Here is a 13,994-nt window from a genome sequence, read left to right as displayed (position 1 = left end):
AGGGTACATGCCCCGGTTTCAGGCTCGATCCCCAGTAGGGGGTATGCAGGAGGCAGCCAATCAATGATTCTCGCTCATCTTGGATGTTTCTATTTCTCTACCTTCCTCTCTGAAATCAGTAAAAAATATATATATATTTTAAAAAGCCACAGACTCCGGATTTTGAGCCCTTTATTGTTGTGGAACCTGATGATAAAGACAAACCCCTGTCGACTTTGGCCCATTACCCCAATGGCTGGAGGCTCAAGATGGTGGCTCCCCCTCAGGCCTTCCAGATGTGAGGGGAAAGCCGGCGTTTTCCTGATGGTTTCCCTGATTCACATGGTAGATGTCTCTACGCTTGTGCACCCCGAAGACGTAAATTGAGGCCAGGATGGCAGCCACAAAGCCCAAGATGGTCAACACCGCCATGATGATGGTAACGGTGAGGGGGTTCCGCTCTGTGCAGAGAAGCAAGGAGTAAATACTCGTACCCCTGCCCTCCTAGGCTTGCCCATTTAGACCCCCAGACCCGCCTAGGCTCACCTTGAACATTCATCACCACAATGAAAGTATGTTCACCCTGTGAGCTGGCCGCCCGGCAATAGTAGGTACCACTATAGTTTAACCTGACACGGAATGGGATCCCGATGGGGACCTGGGCCATGGAGTCTTCATGCAAACACTGTAGCTGGGGATCTGGGTTGCCCTGGGCTTGGCACTGAAGGATTTGGATCGTTCTTTCTTTCCACATCAAGTGCTGAGGACATTTGGCTGGGTCAATCTTGGGACCATCTGTGGGACCGCCAAATGATCAGACAAACCCAAGGTACAATGGGGAAAGAGAGAATCAAGTCTCTCCAAATCAGGAGAGCAAGGAATTAAAAGGTCAGAGTGACCTACTCACACAGTACATGCAGCTGGACGCTCCTGTTCCTATGCAAGACCACCCCATCCACCTCGAGGGCGGCACTGCAGAAGAAGCTGCGTCTGTCGTCCCTCTCAGTGGCGTTTAGCTGAAGCAGGGCGGGCTGTCCCGGGGCTGCAGCGGGAACTCCGTCCAACGTGACCTGGACTCGGGCTCCAGCAGCGCAAGTCACATTCACTGTGGTGCCCTGATGGACGGTGGGCTGGCTCGTGTTCCTGATGGTCCCTCTCACGTTCATGACAGGCCCCCAGAAGCCTAAAGGAGTAGCATTGCCTTGGAGTTTGCTATCTACTCCCTCACATCCACTAAGCCCAGCCCTCCACCCGAATTTCCCCCTCAGGGTATGCAGGCCTTGCCTTTTAGCTACTCTGTGGCCCCACCTAAGTTGGGGCACTCAGGCCATACTGTAATGAAGACCCAGGCCCCGCCCACGCGGCAACTCCTCCCACTTTGGCGGCTCAGGCCCTGCCTTTCTGGCTAGACTTCTCCGGTGCCTTGCCCTTTGGGCTAATGAAGCTCACCCCCTTGCCCTCACCTCTGCAGCAGTTTTGACCCCGCCCCCTCTTACTATAGATGGTCAAGTTCTCCTGAGTCTTCCGGCTCTCGCCCCCCAGGGTCACATTGCAGACAATCTCCTGAGCCCCCTCCAGCTCCGCGCTCGCTGTGGCTGTGGCTGTGGCCTTCAGCCTGTCACCGTAGCTCACGACTGTGGCATTCAGCATCTGGTCCCCCAGCGCCAGTTGGACCTGGGCCTCTGAGGCCGGAAACAGCCCGTCCAGGATGCAGGTCACGGCCTGGGATGTTCCCACCTCCAAGAACCGGGGAACGAAGAGACGCGGAGGCGTCACTGGCAGGACTGGGGAGAAGAGTGGGAGTGAGCTGGAGGTCTCACACAGCCGTGGACACCCCTTTCCCTGTGACACCCCCCCCCCCAACCAGGGTTCTTCTTTCTCAGGATACCCTGTAACTTGGATCACCCCCTTCCTAGGACACATCTATCTGCACATACTTCTCAAAAATTCCTGCCACCATGGGAATTTTTGAGGCCAACCGTCCAATGGCCAAGGGCAGGCCTTCCCAGAAGCCCTTGAGGTCCAGGCCACCCCATTCTCAGGAACCTCAGGGCCAGGGCATCCCTGCTTTGGCTCATCTCATCACCCACAATCTGCAGTCCCTTTCCTCACCGAAGGTTCGGAGCTGCCTGGGGACTGAGCTGTTCTGGAACAGTCCCAGCCCTTGGGACCGCAGGTCCAGTTCCCAGCGGCAAGAGAATTTGGCACCATGATCGTTTCTGCTGGCTAACACCGTGGTGGTGACTTCTGCAGGCTCTCCAACCGCCAGCTGCTGGCTCAGCACCTCCTCCCCACGGAGCAACAACACGGAGAGGTTGGTCCGGGGTGCCCCGCCTGCCACCTTGCAGCGCAAGGTGAGGTTTTTGCCCACAGGATTCCAGGGGGGCATGGGTACCAGCTCCACACGCTCCGGAAACTCTGCGGGTGGGTGGTAGAGGGAGGGGAGAACAGAACTTACCAATCAGCCTTGCAACCCCCACCCCAGGGAGTGGAGAGGACCCGAGGGTAGCCCAGTGCAGAACTGTGAACTTTGAGTTGATAAACCTAGAGGCCTTAGAAATGTGCTAGTGGAAGTGTTTGCTATTGTCATTAGCATCAAGATTATTATTTCTGCCCGAAACGATTTGGCTCAGTGGATAGAGCGTTGGCCTGCAGACTCAAGGGTCCCAGGTTCGATTCCGGTCAGGGGCATGTACCTTGGTTGCAGGCACATCCCCAGTAGGGAGTGTGCAGGAGGCAGCTGATTGATGTTTCTCTCTCATCGATGTTTCTAACTCTCTATCCCTCTTCCTTCCTCTCTGTAAAAAATCAATAAAATGTATTTTTAAAAAGATTATTATTTCCTGTTTTGTCAGGCAGTGAAATAAAAGATTTGCTATTTACAAGAACCTCACAGTAAAAAAAGAAAGAAAGAAAGAAAGAAAGAAAGAAAGAAAGAAAGAAAGAAAGAAAGAAAGAAAGAAAGAAAAGGAGCCCTGGCACGTTTTGCTTAATGGACTGAAGGGTCTCCAGTTGATCCCAGGTCAAGGGCACCTACCGCCGTTGCAAGTTCTGAAAGTTCAATTAGGGAGTGTGCGAGAGGCAATCCATCAATGTGTCTCTCTCACATTGATGCTTCTTTCGCTCTCCCTCCCTCCTCCTTCCCTTTCACTCTGAAAATCAATGGAAAAAAATATCCTCAGGGTGAAGTTTTTTGTTTTTTTTTTTTTTTTAAAAAAAAGGGGAGGGGGAAGGTACTAATGCCTAGAGCTTTCCTGAGATTTTGCAAATGTCATCCAGGCATCCACCTTCATTCACATTGCAGCTGAGTAAAATGTTCTCTATTATTCTTTTTTTTTTTTAATATATTTTATTGATTTTTCACAGAGAGGAAGAGAGAGGGATAGAGAGTTAGAAACATCGATGATAGAGAAACATCGATCAGCTGCCTCTTGCACCCCTACTGGGGATGTGCCCACAACCAAGGTACATGCCCTTGACCGGAATCGAACCTGGGACCTTTCAGTCCGCAGGCCGACGCTCTATCCACTGAGCCAAACCGGATTCGGCTCTATTATTCTTTTTACAGATGGAGAAACAAGCCCAGAGAGGTGATCTGCCCCAAGAGGCACATCAGGAAGGGGCAGAACCCGGGTCAGAACGTGGGTCTCCCAAACTTTAGACCTGTGTGTCCACCTGCCTCTTTGATGTCACATCTAGGGATTCCCCTGGCCCTCCTCCCAGCTTCTGGCCTGGACTCTGGCCTTGGCCTCTCTAAGAGCTTGGTCCAACCCTTCCCAGTCAGTCCTAGGTGCTCAAGACTCTCACAGCCTACTTGCCTGGGGCAGCCTCTCAAGGTGCTCTGGCACAATCATGGGGACCGGAGCCCTCTAGGCTGGGTCCTCTCCCAGACACAGCCGCAATGCCTTTCTCAGGCACACAAACCATATCCTTAACCTCCTTGGGAAGCAACTTATGCTCACCTTTGACAACTCGAGTTTGGATCTCAAGCTGTCAGAGAGGCCCATGGACTGGCTGCTATGAAAAAATGTAACATCTTACTACAATTTTCGAATATCTGACAAGGAGGCCTCCATCTTAATCTCGGGCACCACTGGTCATGGATAGTGTTATGCTGGTAAATTCTGGTTATGCTTGGGCTCTCGGGGTTGGGATGGGAGAGCCTGGACAAGGAGTATTTGCCAATTTCTGTAGTGTAAATACTCCCACCGTGGCTGATATCAAGCTACCCAATGTGAGGTAGAGTTGGGAAGAGATGAGCACAGTCAGACCTCAGGAGCCAGGAACAACCAGCTCCCACACAGCACTGGCCAGAGGCACCTCACAGACACACAGATACATACAGGTACGTAGACACATGCAGATGTACATATTACACAGAAATATATGTGGATACAAACATATATGTAGACACATATTGACACAGACATCCACAGACACACAGATATTGAAACAAACATACTTGCCCACACACACAATAATACAAACAGTCACACATGGAGATATAGATACACACAGGAGATACATACAGACAAACACACACATGTACACTCCTACAAACATAGACAATAACAGATACCTATGCTCATGGACACACATGTAGGTACACAAATACATATAGACACTGGCACCCACACAAGAGCATACACATGGTTACTCTACTTATCCATGAAGGCTTCACAAAACAGTAGGCACCATGAGTGATCTAGTCTGTTGTATGCCTTTTTAAAAAATATGTTTTTATTGATTTCAGAGAGAGGAAGAGAGAGGGAGAGATAGAAACACCAATCTGCTGCCTCCTGTACGCCCCCCTACTGGGGAACAAGCCCACAACCAGGTCATGTGCCCTGACCGGAGATCGAACCAGGACCTCCTGGTTCATGGGTCCACGGGTCCACACTCAACCACTGAGCCATGCTGGCTGGCTCTCCATTGATTTTTAGAGAGAATGGAAGGGAGGGGGAGAGACAGAGAGAGAGAGAAACATCAGCATGAGAGAGACACATCCATTGGTTGCCTCCCGCACACACCCTGACTGGCCAGGACCCAGTTTGCAACCAAGGTACATACATGCCCTTGGCTGGAATTGAGCCTGACATCTTCAGTCCGCAGGCTGGCGCTCTAACCACTGAACACCGGGTAGGGCAAGAAACTGTTCTAAATAAGTAAACAAATAACTAAATGCAGAGAATCTCTTGGGAGGATCCACAAGAAACTAGTACCAGGGGGCCTCACAGTCTGGAGAGGAAGACTTCACCTGTCAATAACGCTTGGGAGGCAGACTGCCAGCTCCAGGGCTGTGAACCCTGCATGTGACTCCGCCCACTGAACCTGCTTCCTTGGCTGTGAAATGAGGCTCCTAAGTGCAGCGCTCCCCCCACCCCTCGCCCTGGGGTCTTTGTAAGGATTGAATGAAGGCTAAAGTGGTATAGACACTTACAATGGTGGTCACTGCCAGCAGTGCTAGGGAAATGGAGATTTTTAAAAATATATATTTTATTGATTTTTTACAGAGAGGAAGAGAGAGGGTTAGAGAGTTAGAAACATCGATGAGAGAGAAACATCGATCAGCTGCCTCTTGCACACCCCCTACTGAGGATGTGCCCGCAACCAAGGTACATGCCCTTGACCGGAATCGAACCCGGGACCCTTGAGTCCGCAGGCCGATGCTCTATCCACTGAGCCAAACCGGTTTCGGCGGTAAATGGAGATTTGACATTTATATGTTTTTATACTTTTTTTATTTTGCAACCCCATTAATTTATTACCTTCCATAAAATATATAATAAATAAAAGACATGTACTATCATTTTAAATGCTTGCTGGGACCCAAATAAATTGATTTTACATTGCTGCCCTGTCATGTGGTTGAGATGCATCTCTGTCTCTTTCACACACACACACACACACACACACACACGCACACACGCACACACGCACGCACGCACGCACGCACACACACGTTTATAACAACACGTCCAGGTCCAAACTCTGGGTCAGAGTCCTGGTCCATTCCTGCAAACTCCGGGCTGCTCCCCACCACTGCCTGAGGCCAGTCCCACCTTCAGGCACATCTACTCACCGTACACTGTGAGGTCAGAGGAGTCTGACATCTGCGAGCCGTTGCAGATGGCGGAGCAGAAGATCTTACTGTCACTGGTCACATTGCTGAGCTGGAAGGCCTTCCAGCCCCGGCCTGTGCCCACTTCCTCCTTCAATAGGGATGTCTCCAGGCTGATGAGTTCATGTTGGGGGCAATCTGTGCTGCAGTTTACCAAAAGGGACCCTCCAGCAGGCACCACCGGGTTCCGGGGCACCATCCGAAGCAGGAACTCCCCCTGGGCACCTGCGGGAACAGGGAAGCTCTGCTGATTGAGCCAGTGCCCCCAAGCCTAAGCATCTTGAGGCCCTACCATCCGACACCTCCTCAGCCTGAGATGCGGTCTTTGCCTTCATGGTGCCGCCAATTCCGTGGGGAAGACAGGTGATGGGTTAGAGACAGGAGAGCTCAGAGGGAGCCCGGGGAGGCCTATAGGATGGAGCCTGTAGGAGGAAGTGAATCAGGGAAGCTTCCCGGACCAGACACGTACGGACAGTTTTAAAGGGCAAGTAGGAGTCAGCCGAGTGAAAGGGAAGCGTGATCCTGGCAGAAGGAAGAGTGTAGGCAGAAGTCAAAGGTACAGATGGAGCTGAGAGTGACAGAAACCGAGAGAGAGGGGGGGAGAGAGAGAGAGGAGAGAGGAGAGAGGTGGGTAGGGAGGACAAATCACACAATCACATGCAGGGACTGGGCCTCAGGAAGCCCTGGCTGAGTTAAGGTCCCACAACTTTCTCTCCAGGACCCTGGTGAGCCCCCAGTCAGATCTGAGTTTAAGGAAGTGTTTGCAGCAGGATGTGGTGAGTTTTGCTTTCTCCGGTCCCCCATTCTCTCTACCAGCCCCCAATTCTAGCCCTCCCCAAGTTGAACGGCCTCACCTGGAGGCAGCAGGCAGCAGACCAGAAGCAGAGAGATGAGCGGAGTCCAGCAGGCCCTGGGCAGTGGCCCCAAAGGCACCATGGTGGCCGGCCTATGGAGGACAGCGCCTTAATGTGGCACTGGGCCGGGCAGAGGGGTGCAGGCGGGCCGCCCAGGAAGCACAGCCACAGCGGTTAAGATTGCAGAAGTCCAGGGGCGGCACCTTGCCCAGGCCTGGGGAAGGTCAGGGGGGCGGGATGTTCTGTGGCCCCAGAGGTCCAGAGTGGGGAACCCAGCTTGGGTCCAGGGAGGTGGAGGGCACTAATGAATCTCTCACTGGGTGGGCCTCAGTTACACTCTGGATCCCAAATGCATTCACACAGGAAATGAGAACACAATCGTCTTCCTTTGTTCTCGGTACTGGCGGGGGGTGGGGGGGGGGCGGGGGGAGGGAGAGATGGAGGGGGGGCGAGAAACCACCTTCCTGCTGAACTTAGGTAAACGCAGAAACTTCATTTCTTTGATAGGACCTTTTCTCCTTTCTTTCCTTGTGATCAAATTGGCCTCATCCCACACTCTGACTCTTTCACCTCTCCCTTGCTGGTCCACTCCCTTAATCACTAAGCCTTCAGGACAATGAGGTTCTGGTCGGCATCACATAATCTTAAGAACAAAGCCTCAGGTCTAGTGACCACAGAGGAAGATAACATCGAGGCCTCAGTTGTGTTTCAGCTCCGGACCCAAGAAAATGAACCCATCCCACCCACCCAATCCTTGCAAAACCAGACAGAATGGAGCCATGGCTGACATCAGGACCAGATGCAATGATCAACTACCCCTTCCTTACCCAGCCCACCCATCAATAGTCCCCTCTGTCACCCGTCCCCAAGAAGCCATCGAGGAGCCAGCTCTCTGCACACAAGCTCCAGGTGTAGCACCATTCCCTTAGTAAACCTTTTGCTTTTGATGCCAGCAGGTGACCAAACTCCTTTAGTTTAGTAACAAAGGGGAAGGTGTTCTGTTCCTAGAGAGAAAGGTAATGGGAGCCCGGCTGGCGTGGCTCAGTGGTTGAGTGTCAACCCATGAACCAGGAGGTTATGGTTCAATTCCTGGTTAGGGCTGATGTTTCTATCTCTCTCTCTCCCTTCCTCCCAGAAATCAATAAAAATATATATATTTTTAAAAGGTAATGGGAGACCCCCTGCCTGTGTCCTTGAAGTGATAAGGTGGGATTTCAAGGCAACATTTCAAGAGAACAATGAGGGACTTCTGGGCAGGGCCTCAGGGATTAGTGTGAGACCTCAACATTCTTAGGGGACAAATAAGAGATTTGGAGGTGATAAAGAGGGGTCCCCTAAGATGAGTTAAAGCCATGGAAATGAACAGAGCCCACATTTATTGGGCTCTTGTACCAGGCTCTGTGTTGGCCACTGGAGTGCTCCTGTAGAGGGGAAGCCGCCTTTGAAGACTGGGGGCGGGGGGGTCCTGCCACCTTTGGAGGTTTTGGGAGATCCCCGAACTCCCTATGCACAGTGCTGAGGTGGAATTGTTAGGGGGCAGTTGAATCCTGAGCCACCATCTGTTGACGATGCTACTTGTTTTTGTTTAACTTTTAAAATTGATTTTTAGAGAGAGAGAGGAAGGAATAGTGAGAGAGAGAGAGAGAGAGAGAAACTGTGCTTAATCAGCTGCCTCCTACATGCTAGCAGCCCTGGCATGAGCTCTGAGCGGGAATCTAACTGGCCACCTTTTAGTTACGGGACAGCACTGGAGCCACACTGGCCAGGGCAAGGATGCTGCTTGTAACTTGGCCTTGCCCCAGCCTCATCTCTCCCTTGCCTGCCCCTCCAGGCAGTTGGTCTTTTCATCCCAAGAGATCGGACCTGGGGTCAGGTGGCCGCTCCCACCTCCATCTGCTCCATCTCTCAGGCCTCCAGTCCACCTCTTGTTCCTCTGATCTGAGCGCCAGTGAGGGACCTTGTTGAGGGCCTTGATAGTACCTAGCATCCACTCTCCCCACCACTGAGGTCATGCCCTCTCCTCTCTCACCTGGGGCACCACTCCCTCCAATCAGGGGTCTCCTCTGCTGCCCTGCTCCCGCATCTAGTTCCCAGATGGTGCTGAGAGGGCAACTAAAACTCAAAAGTATTTGTAAATAATATCTCTGATAAGGGATTATATCCAGATTATAAACAATTCTTACAACTCAACAACAGCAGCCAAAACCCAATTCGAAAATGGGCAAAGTTGCCCTGGCTGGTTTGGCACAGTGGATAGAGCGTCAGCCTGCAGACTGAAGGGTCTCAGGTTCAATTCCAGTCGGGGGCATGTGTCTTGGTTGCGGGCACGTCCCCAGCGGGGGTGTGGCAGGAGGCAGCTGACCGATGTTTCTCTCTCATCGATGCTTCTTACTCTCTGTTCTTCCCTTACTCTCTGTAGAAAATCAGTGAAATATATATTTTTAATAAATGGTCAAAGTTGAATAGATATTTCTCCAAAGAAGCTATTCAAATGACCAATAAATAAATGAAAAGGTGCTCAACATCATTAGTGATTAGGGAAATGCAAATCAAAACCACAATGAGAGAGTGCTTCACACCTGTTAGGATGGCTCCCATAAAAAAAACAAAACAAAAAAACACCCACAGGAAGTAGCAAGTGTTCATGAAGATGTGCAGAAACTGGAACACACACACACTTGGCTGGTAGGAATATAAAACTTTGTTCCTCCACAAGCTAAACAGAATGATCCAGCAATCCCTCTCCTAAAAGAATTGAAAGCAGGCACTCAGACCCTGGCTCAGTAGCTCAGTTAGAGCATCATCCCGATATGTCAAGGCTGGGAGTTTGGTCCTCAGTCAGGGCACACACAAGGATCAACCAATGAATGCATAAATAAGTGGAACAGTACACCGATGTCTCCCTCTTTCTCAAGAATAAATAAAAATTAAAATGAAAGAAGAGCTGGGACTCAAATAGTTACTTACACACCAATATTCATAGCAGCATTATTCACAATAGCCCAAAGGTGGAAACAACCCAGATTCCACCAACAGATGAATGGATAAACAAACTGTGTTGTATACATACAATGGGATATTATTTATTTGTTTACTTATTTTTAATATATTTTATTGATATTTTACAGAGAGGAAGAGAGAGGGATAGAGAGTTAGAAACATCAATGAGAGAGAAACATTGATCAGCTGCTTCCTGCACACCTCCTACTGGGGATGTGCCCGCAACCAAGGTGCATGCCCTTGACTGAAATCAAACCTGGGACCTTTCAGTCCGCAGGCCCACGCTCTATCCACTGAGCCAAACCGGTTAGGGCTCGATGGAATATTATTAATCCTTAAAAGGAAAGAAAATTCACCCGCTGGTGTGGCTCAGTGGTTGGGTGTTGACCCATGCACTGAGAGGTTGCTGGTTTGATTCCCAGTCTATGGACACAGAAATAGTGTGGTGAAGGCCTGGGGGCTGGGTGGAGGGGGGCAAAGCAGGGGGAAATGGGGAGACATCTATACTACTGTCAACAAAAAATAAATTTAAAAAGGGAAATTTTGATACATGCTACAACATGGGTGAACTTTGAAAACATTATGCTAAGTGAAATAAGCCAGACGCAACAAAACAAATATTCCACTTATCCGAGGTCCCTAAAAGAGAAAGATTCATAGAGAAGGTAGAGTGATGGTTACCAGGGGCTGGGGGAGGAGGGAAATGGGGAGTTAGTGTGGAATGGCGGCAGTTTCTGTTTGGAAAAATGAAAACGTTCTGTAAATCCATAGTGGAGTTGGTTATACAACATTGTGAATGTATTTAATGTCACTGAATCCTATACTTAAAAATGGTTAAAATGGTAAAATTTATGTATATTTCAACACACACACACACACACATACATACATATACACACACACAGAGCATTTACTTATTTTGATTTGTATCCAAAACATGAGATGGATTGATGGTCCAGGAATGAATAAATAGATGAATAGATACAGTATGATAAAGTAAATTTAACAACATGGCAATTGTGGAATCTAGGGGTGTTCACTGTACCATTCTTACAACTTTTCTGTATGTTTGCAATTGTTCAGAATGAAATAAAAACTGCATCCCTGATGGGTCTAGGTGGCTATTCAGGTCACAAAAGGAGGGACAAGCAGACCCTGAGTATCTCCTGCTAAGAGGGCACAATGGCCTCTATGAAAGACTTGCCAAAAAAATGGAAACTGGCCCAGCTGGTGTGACTCAGTGGCTGAGCATCCACCCATGAACCAAGAGGTCCCCAGTTTGATTCCAGGTCAGGGCACATGCCTGGGTTGCAGGCTCAATCCCTAGTTGAGTGCATACAGAAGGCAGCCAATAGATATCTATCATTGATGTGTCTATCTCTCTAATCCCTCTCCCTTCCTCTCTCTCTAAAAAAGAACATCAATGAAAACATTTAAAAATATATATTTTATTGATTTTTACAGAGAGGAAGGGAGAGGGATAGAGAATTAGAAACATCGATGAGAGAGAAACATCAATCAGCTGCCTCCTGCACACCCCCAACTGGGGATGTGCCCACAACCAAGGTACATGCCCTTGACCGGAATCGAACCTGGGACCCTTCAGTCTGCAGGCAAAGGCTCTATTCACTGAGCCAAACCAGTTAGGGCAGTCGTCGGCAAACTGCGGCTCGCGAGCCACATGCAGCTCTTTGGCCCCTTGAGTGTGGCTCTTCCACAAAATACCACGGGCGGGCGCGAACGTACAGTGCGATTGAAACTTCGTGGCCCGTAAGCAGAAGTTGGTTTTCAGCTCTCAAACGAAATTTTAATCGTTGTACTGTTGATATTGGGCTCTGTTGACTAATGAGTTTGCCGACCACTGAGTTAGGGCGAAAACATTTTTTTTTTAAAAGGAAGCTGAACTGGCTCATCTGTTGGTCAAGATGTGGATAGAGAAATGCACTGAAACCACACCACAAGGGTGACATCAGACTGGTAAAGTCTAAAAGACAACCTCATTTCCTCCACGAATATGTTGCAAGGGGGAAAAAAGAGGAAGAGAAACCAGCCCCAAGCCAAATGCAGTGTGTGACCTTGTTTGGATTTTTATCTGAACTAACGAATACCAAATGTTTGAGAGACAATTGGGGAAATCTCACAGGCTACCCAATGATTTCAAGGAATTGTTAAACTTTTTTTTTTTTAATTGCACATCACTCCTCTATTATACTGATCTGAAAAAGATTTAGTAGTTATGCTCAAAATACTTCCTGGGCCCAAGTGGCAGGGCCAGCAACTGGAACATGATTCAGAACTCACACAGTGAAAGACACACCTGGACATGATCAAGTGACATTTCACTGCCATTGAGACAATAAGGCCGGGGAGGGATTCTAAAACAGCAGGATGACTCCTGCAGGTCAAGGAGCTCGCCCCACCGTGGTGTGAGGAATGGCTTATTTGGTGATGACCACACGTGGGAAGAGTTCAACCGCCACTAAAAACCCCAGAAGCATGTTTGATTTGTATTATTTTATATAGATATCCTTTCTTTTTTCAAAAGTAAATGCAACACGTAAACATGCAGGATTGATCCCAATCTTCTGGAGCCAGCTTTTCTGGGGTCAAGGAGGAAATGTTTGTTTGAATCACAGGCGTTCATCTGCCACTGGAATGACCAGAGCCCCCAGTCAGTTCACCCGACTGCAGGATAGCACAGGACTGCTCTCAGGAACACAGATAGGCTCTCTTGCCTCTCCTCATTGGTTATGCTTTAACATGGCTCCTCCTTATCTCCCTACTTTCAAGCAGGTCCTCAGTAATAAACAAAACACTAGCAAAAAAAAACAGAGTTATTACCTCTGGACTCTCTTACGTCAGAGTCCCCCTCGGCTTGGACAGAGGACCCATGCCCCAGAGGTGCCATTCTGACTAGATTGCATGAAGGGAGTGGGTGCAGGAGACAAAATGGCTAAAAGAAAATTGGGAGCCACCCGTCCCGATCTGTAGCTGCAACCTAAGATGCCTACAGATGTGGTCAGTGTGACATGTGCACAGGAGAGATGCAGAGGAGTGGGATGGGAGGGAGGGTGTCCTTGGGAAAGTCGTCTGCCTGCTCGCCTTCCCTTGGCCTTGCCCTGGGCAGCCACAGCCTCCGTGGCTTTATGCACGGTCTCTTCACCCCCCAGGGACTGCATGGGCTCCATGGGCTTCACGATCTTGTCCAATTCATAGACAATGGGAATACCAGTCGGCAGGTTCAGCTCCATGAGAGCCTCTTCAGAAGGACCCTCCAGATGTTTGACAATGCCCCGAAGGCTGCTGCCGTGGGTGCAATCAGTACCCGTTTCCCCTTCTTCATCTGGGGCACTGTTTCTTCATTGCAAAAGGGCAGAGCTCTGGCAATAGTGTCCTTCAGACTCTCACCGGAGGGCAGCTGGTCTTCAGTGAGGTCTGCGTACCTGCGGTCCTTACTGATGTTGCTGCAGGAGGGATGGTTGGGCTCCATCGGTGGTGGTGGGATATCATAAGAGCGCCTCCAGATGTTTACCTGGGCCTCGCCATGCTTGGCAGCAGTTTCTGCTTTGTTAAGGCCAGTCAGACCCCCATAGTGCCGCTCACTGAGACGCCAAGTCCTCGCTACAGGCAGCCACGTGTGGTCTAAGGCATCCAGCACCGTCCAGAGGGTCTGAATTGCTCTCTTCTGCACTGAGGTGAAGCAGATGTCAAACTCATAGCCGGCATCTCGCAGCGCCTACCAGCCACGCTTTGCCTTCTCATAACCAGCCGGGCTCAAGTCGGCGTCGTACCAGCTGCTGAAGCGGTTCTCCAGGTTCCATGCGCTCTCGCCATCAGCACCAGCTTGTAGGCAGCCATGGTGGCGGTTCTGAGTGCAGCGCAGACTCAGGAATTGTTAAACTTTTCAGGTGTGGTGATGATATTGTAGTGATTGTTTGTGGTTACGCCTTTTTGAGATATATATATACTGTTGGTGCTGCCTGTTTACTGCATTATTCTCCCTTGCTTTGCATATGCTTTAAATTGTCCATATAAAAGTT

At 49.7% G+C, this 13,994-nt stretch overlaps 1 protein-coding gene and 1 pseudogene across 2 annotated transcripts; both read right to left on the bottom strand.

Annotated features, from left to right (window-relative positions):
* Window positions 1-16: 16 nt before the first annotated feature.
* Window positions 17-7,227, bottom strand: ICAM3 (intercellular adhesion molecule 3). The gene is made up of 7 exons (XM_079772844.1): window positions 6,955-7,227; window positions 6,062-6,325; window positions 2,092-2,397; window positions 1,476-1,763; window positions 887-1,162; window positions 526-774; window positions 17-440 (listed from the first exon to the last, which is right to left on the bottom strand). The coding sequence occupies exons 1-7, from the start codon at window positions 7,034-7,036 to the stop codon at window positions 244-246; spliced, it is 1,662 nt and encodes a 553-aa protein (XP_079628970.1). The 5' UTR covers window positions 7,037-7,227; the 3' UTR covers window positions 17-243.
* Window positions 7,228-12,390: 5,163 nt separating this feature from the next.
* Window positions 12,391-13,927, bottom strand: LOC307099706 (phosphoglycerate mutase 1-like; annotated as a pseudogene). The gene has a single exon. The product of its transcript is annotated as a phosphoglycerate mutase 1-like (transcript).
* Window positions 13,928-13,994: the final 67 nt, after the last annotated feature.

The sequence above is a fragment of the Cnephaeus nilssonii genome (assembly GCF_951640355.1).
Source record: "Cnephaeus nilssonii genome assembly, chromosome: 5".
NCBI lineage: Eukaryota > Metazoa > Chordata > Mammalia > Chiroptera > Vespertilionidae > Cnephaeus > Cnephaeus nilssonii.
The sequence above is the reverse complement of the archived record's forward strand: the minus strand, read 5'-3'. Positions and strand labels throughout refer to the sequence as shown.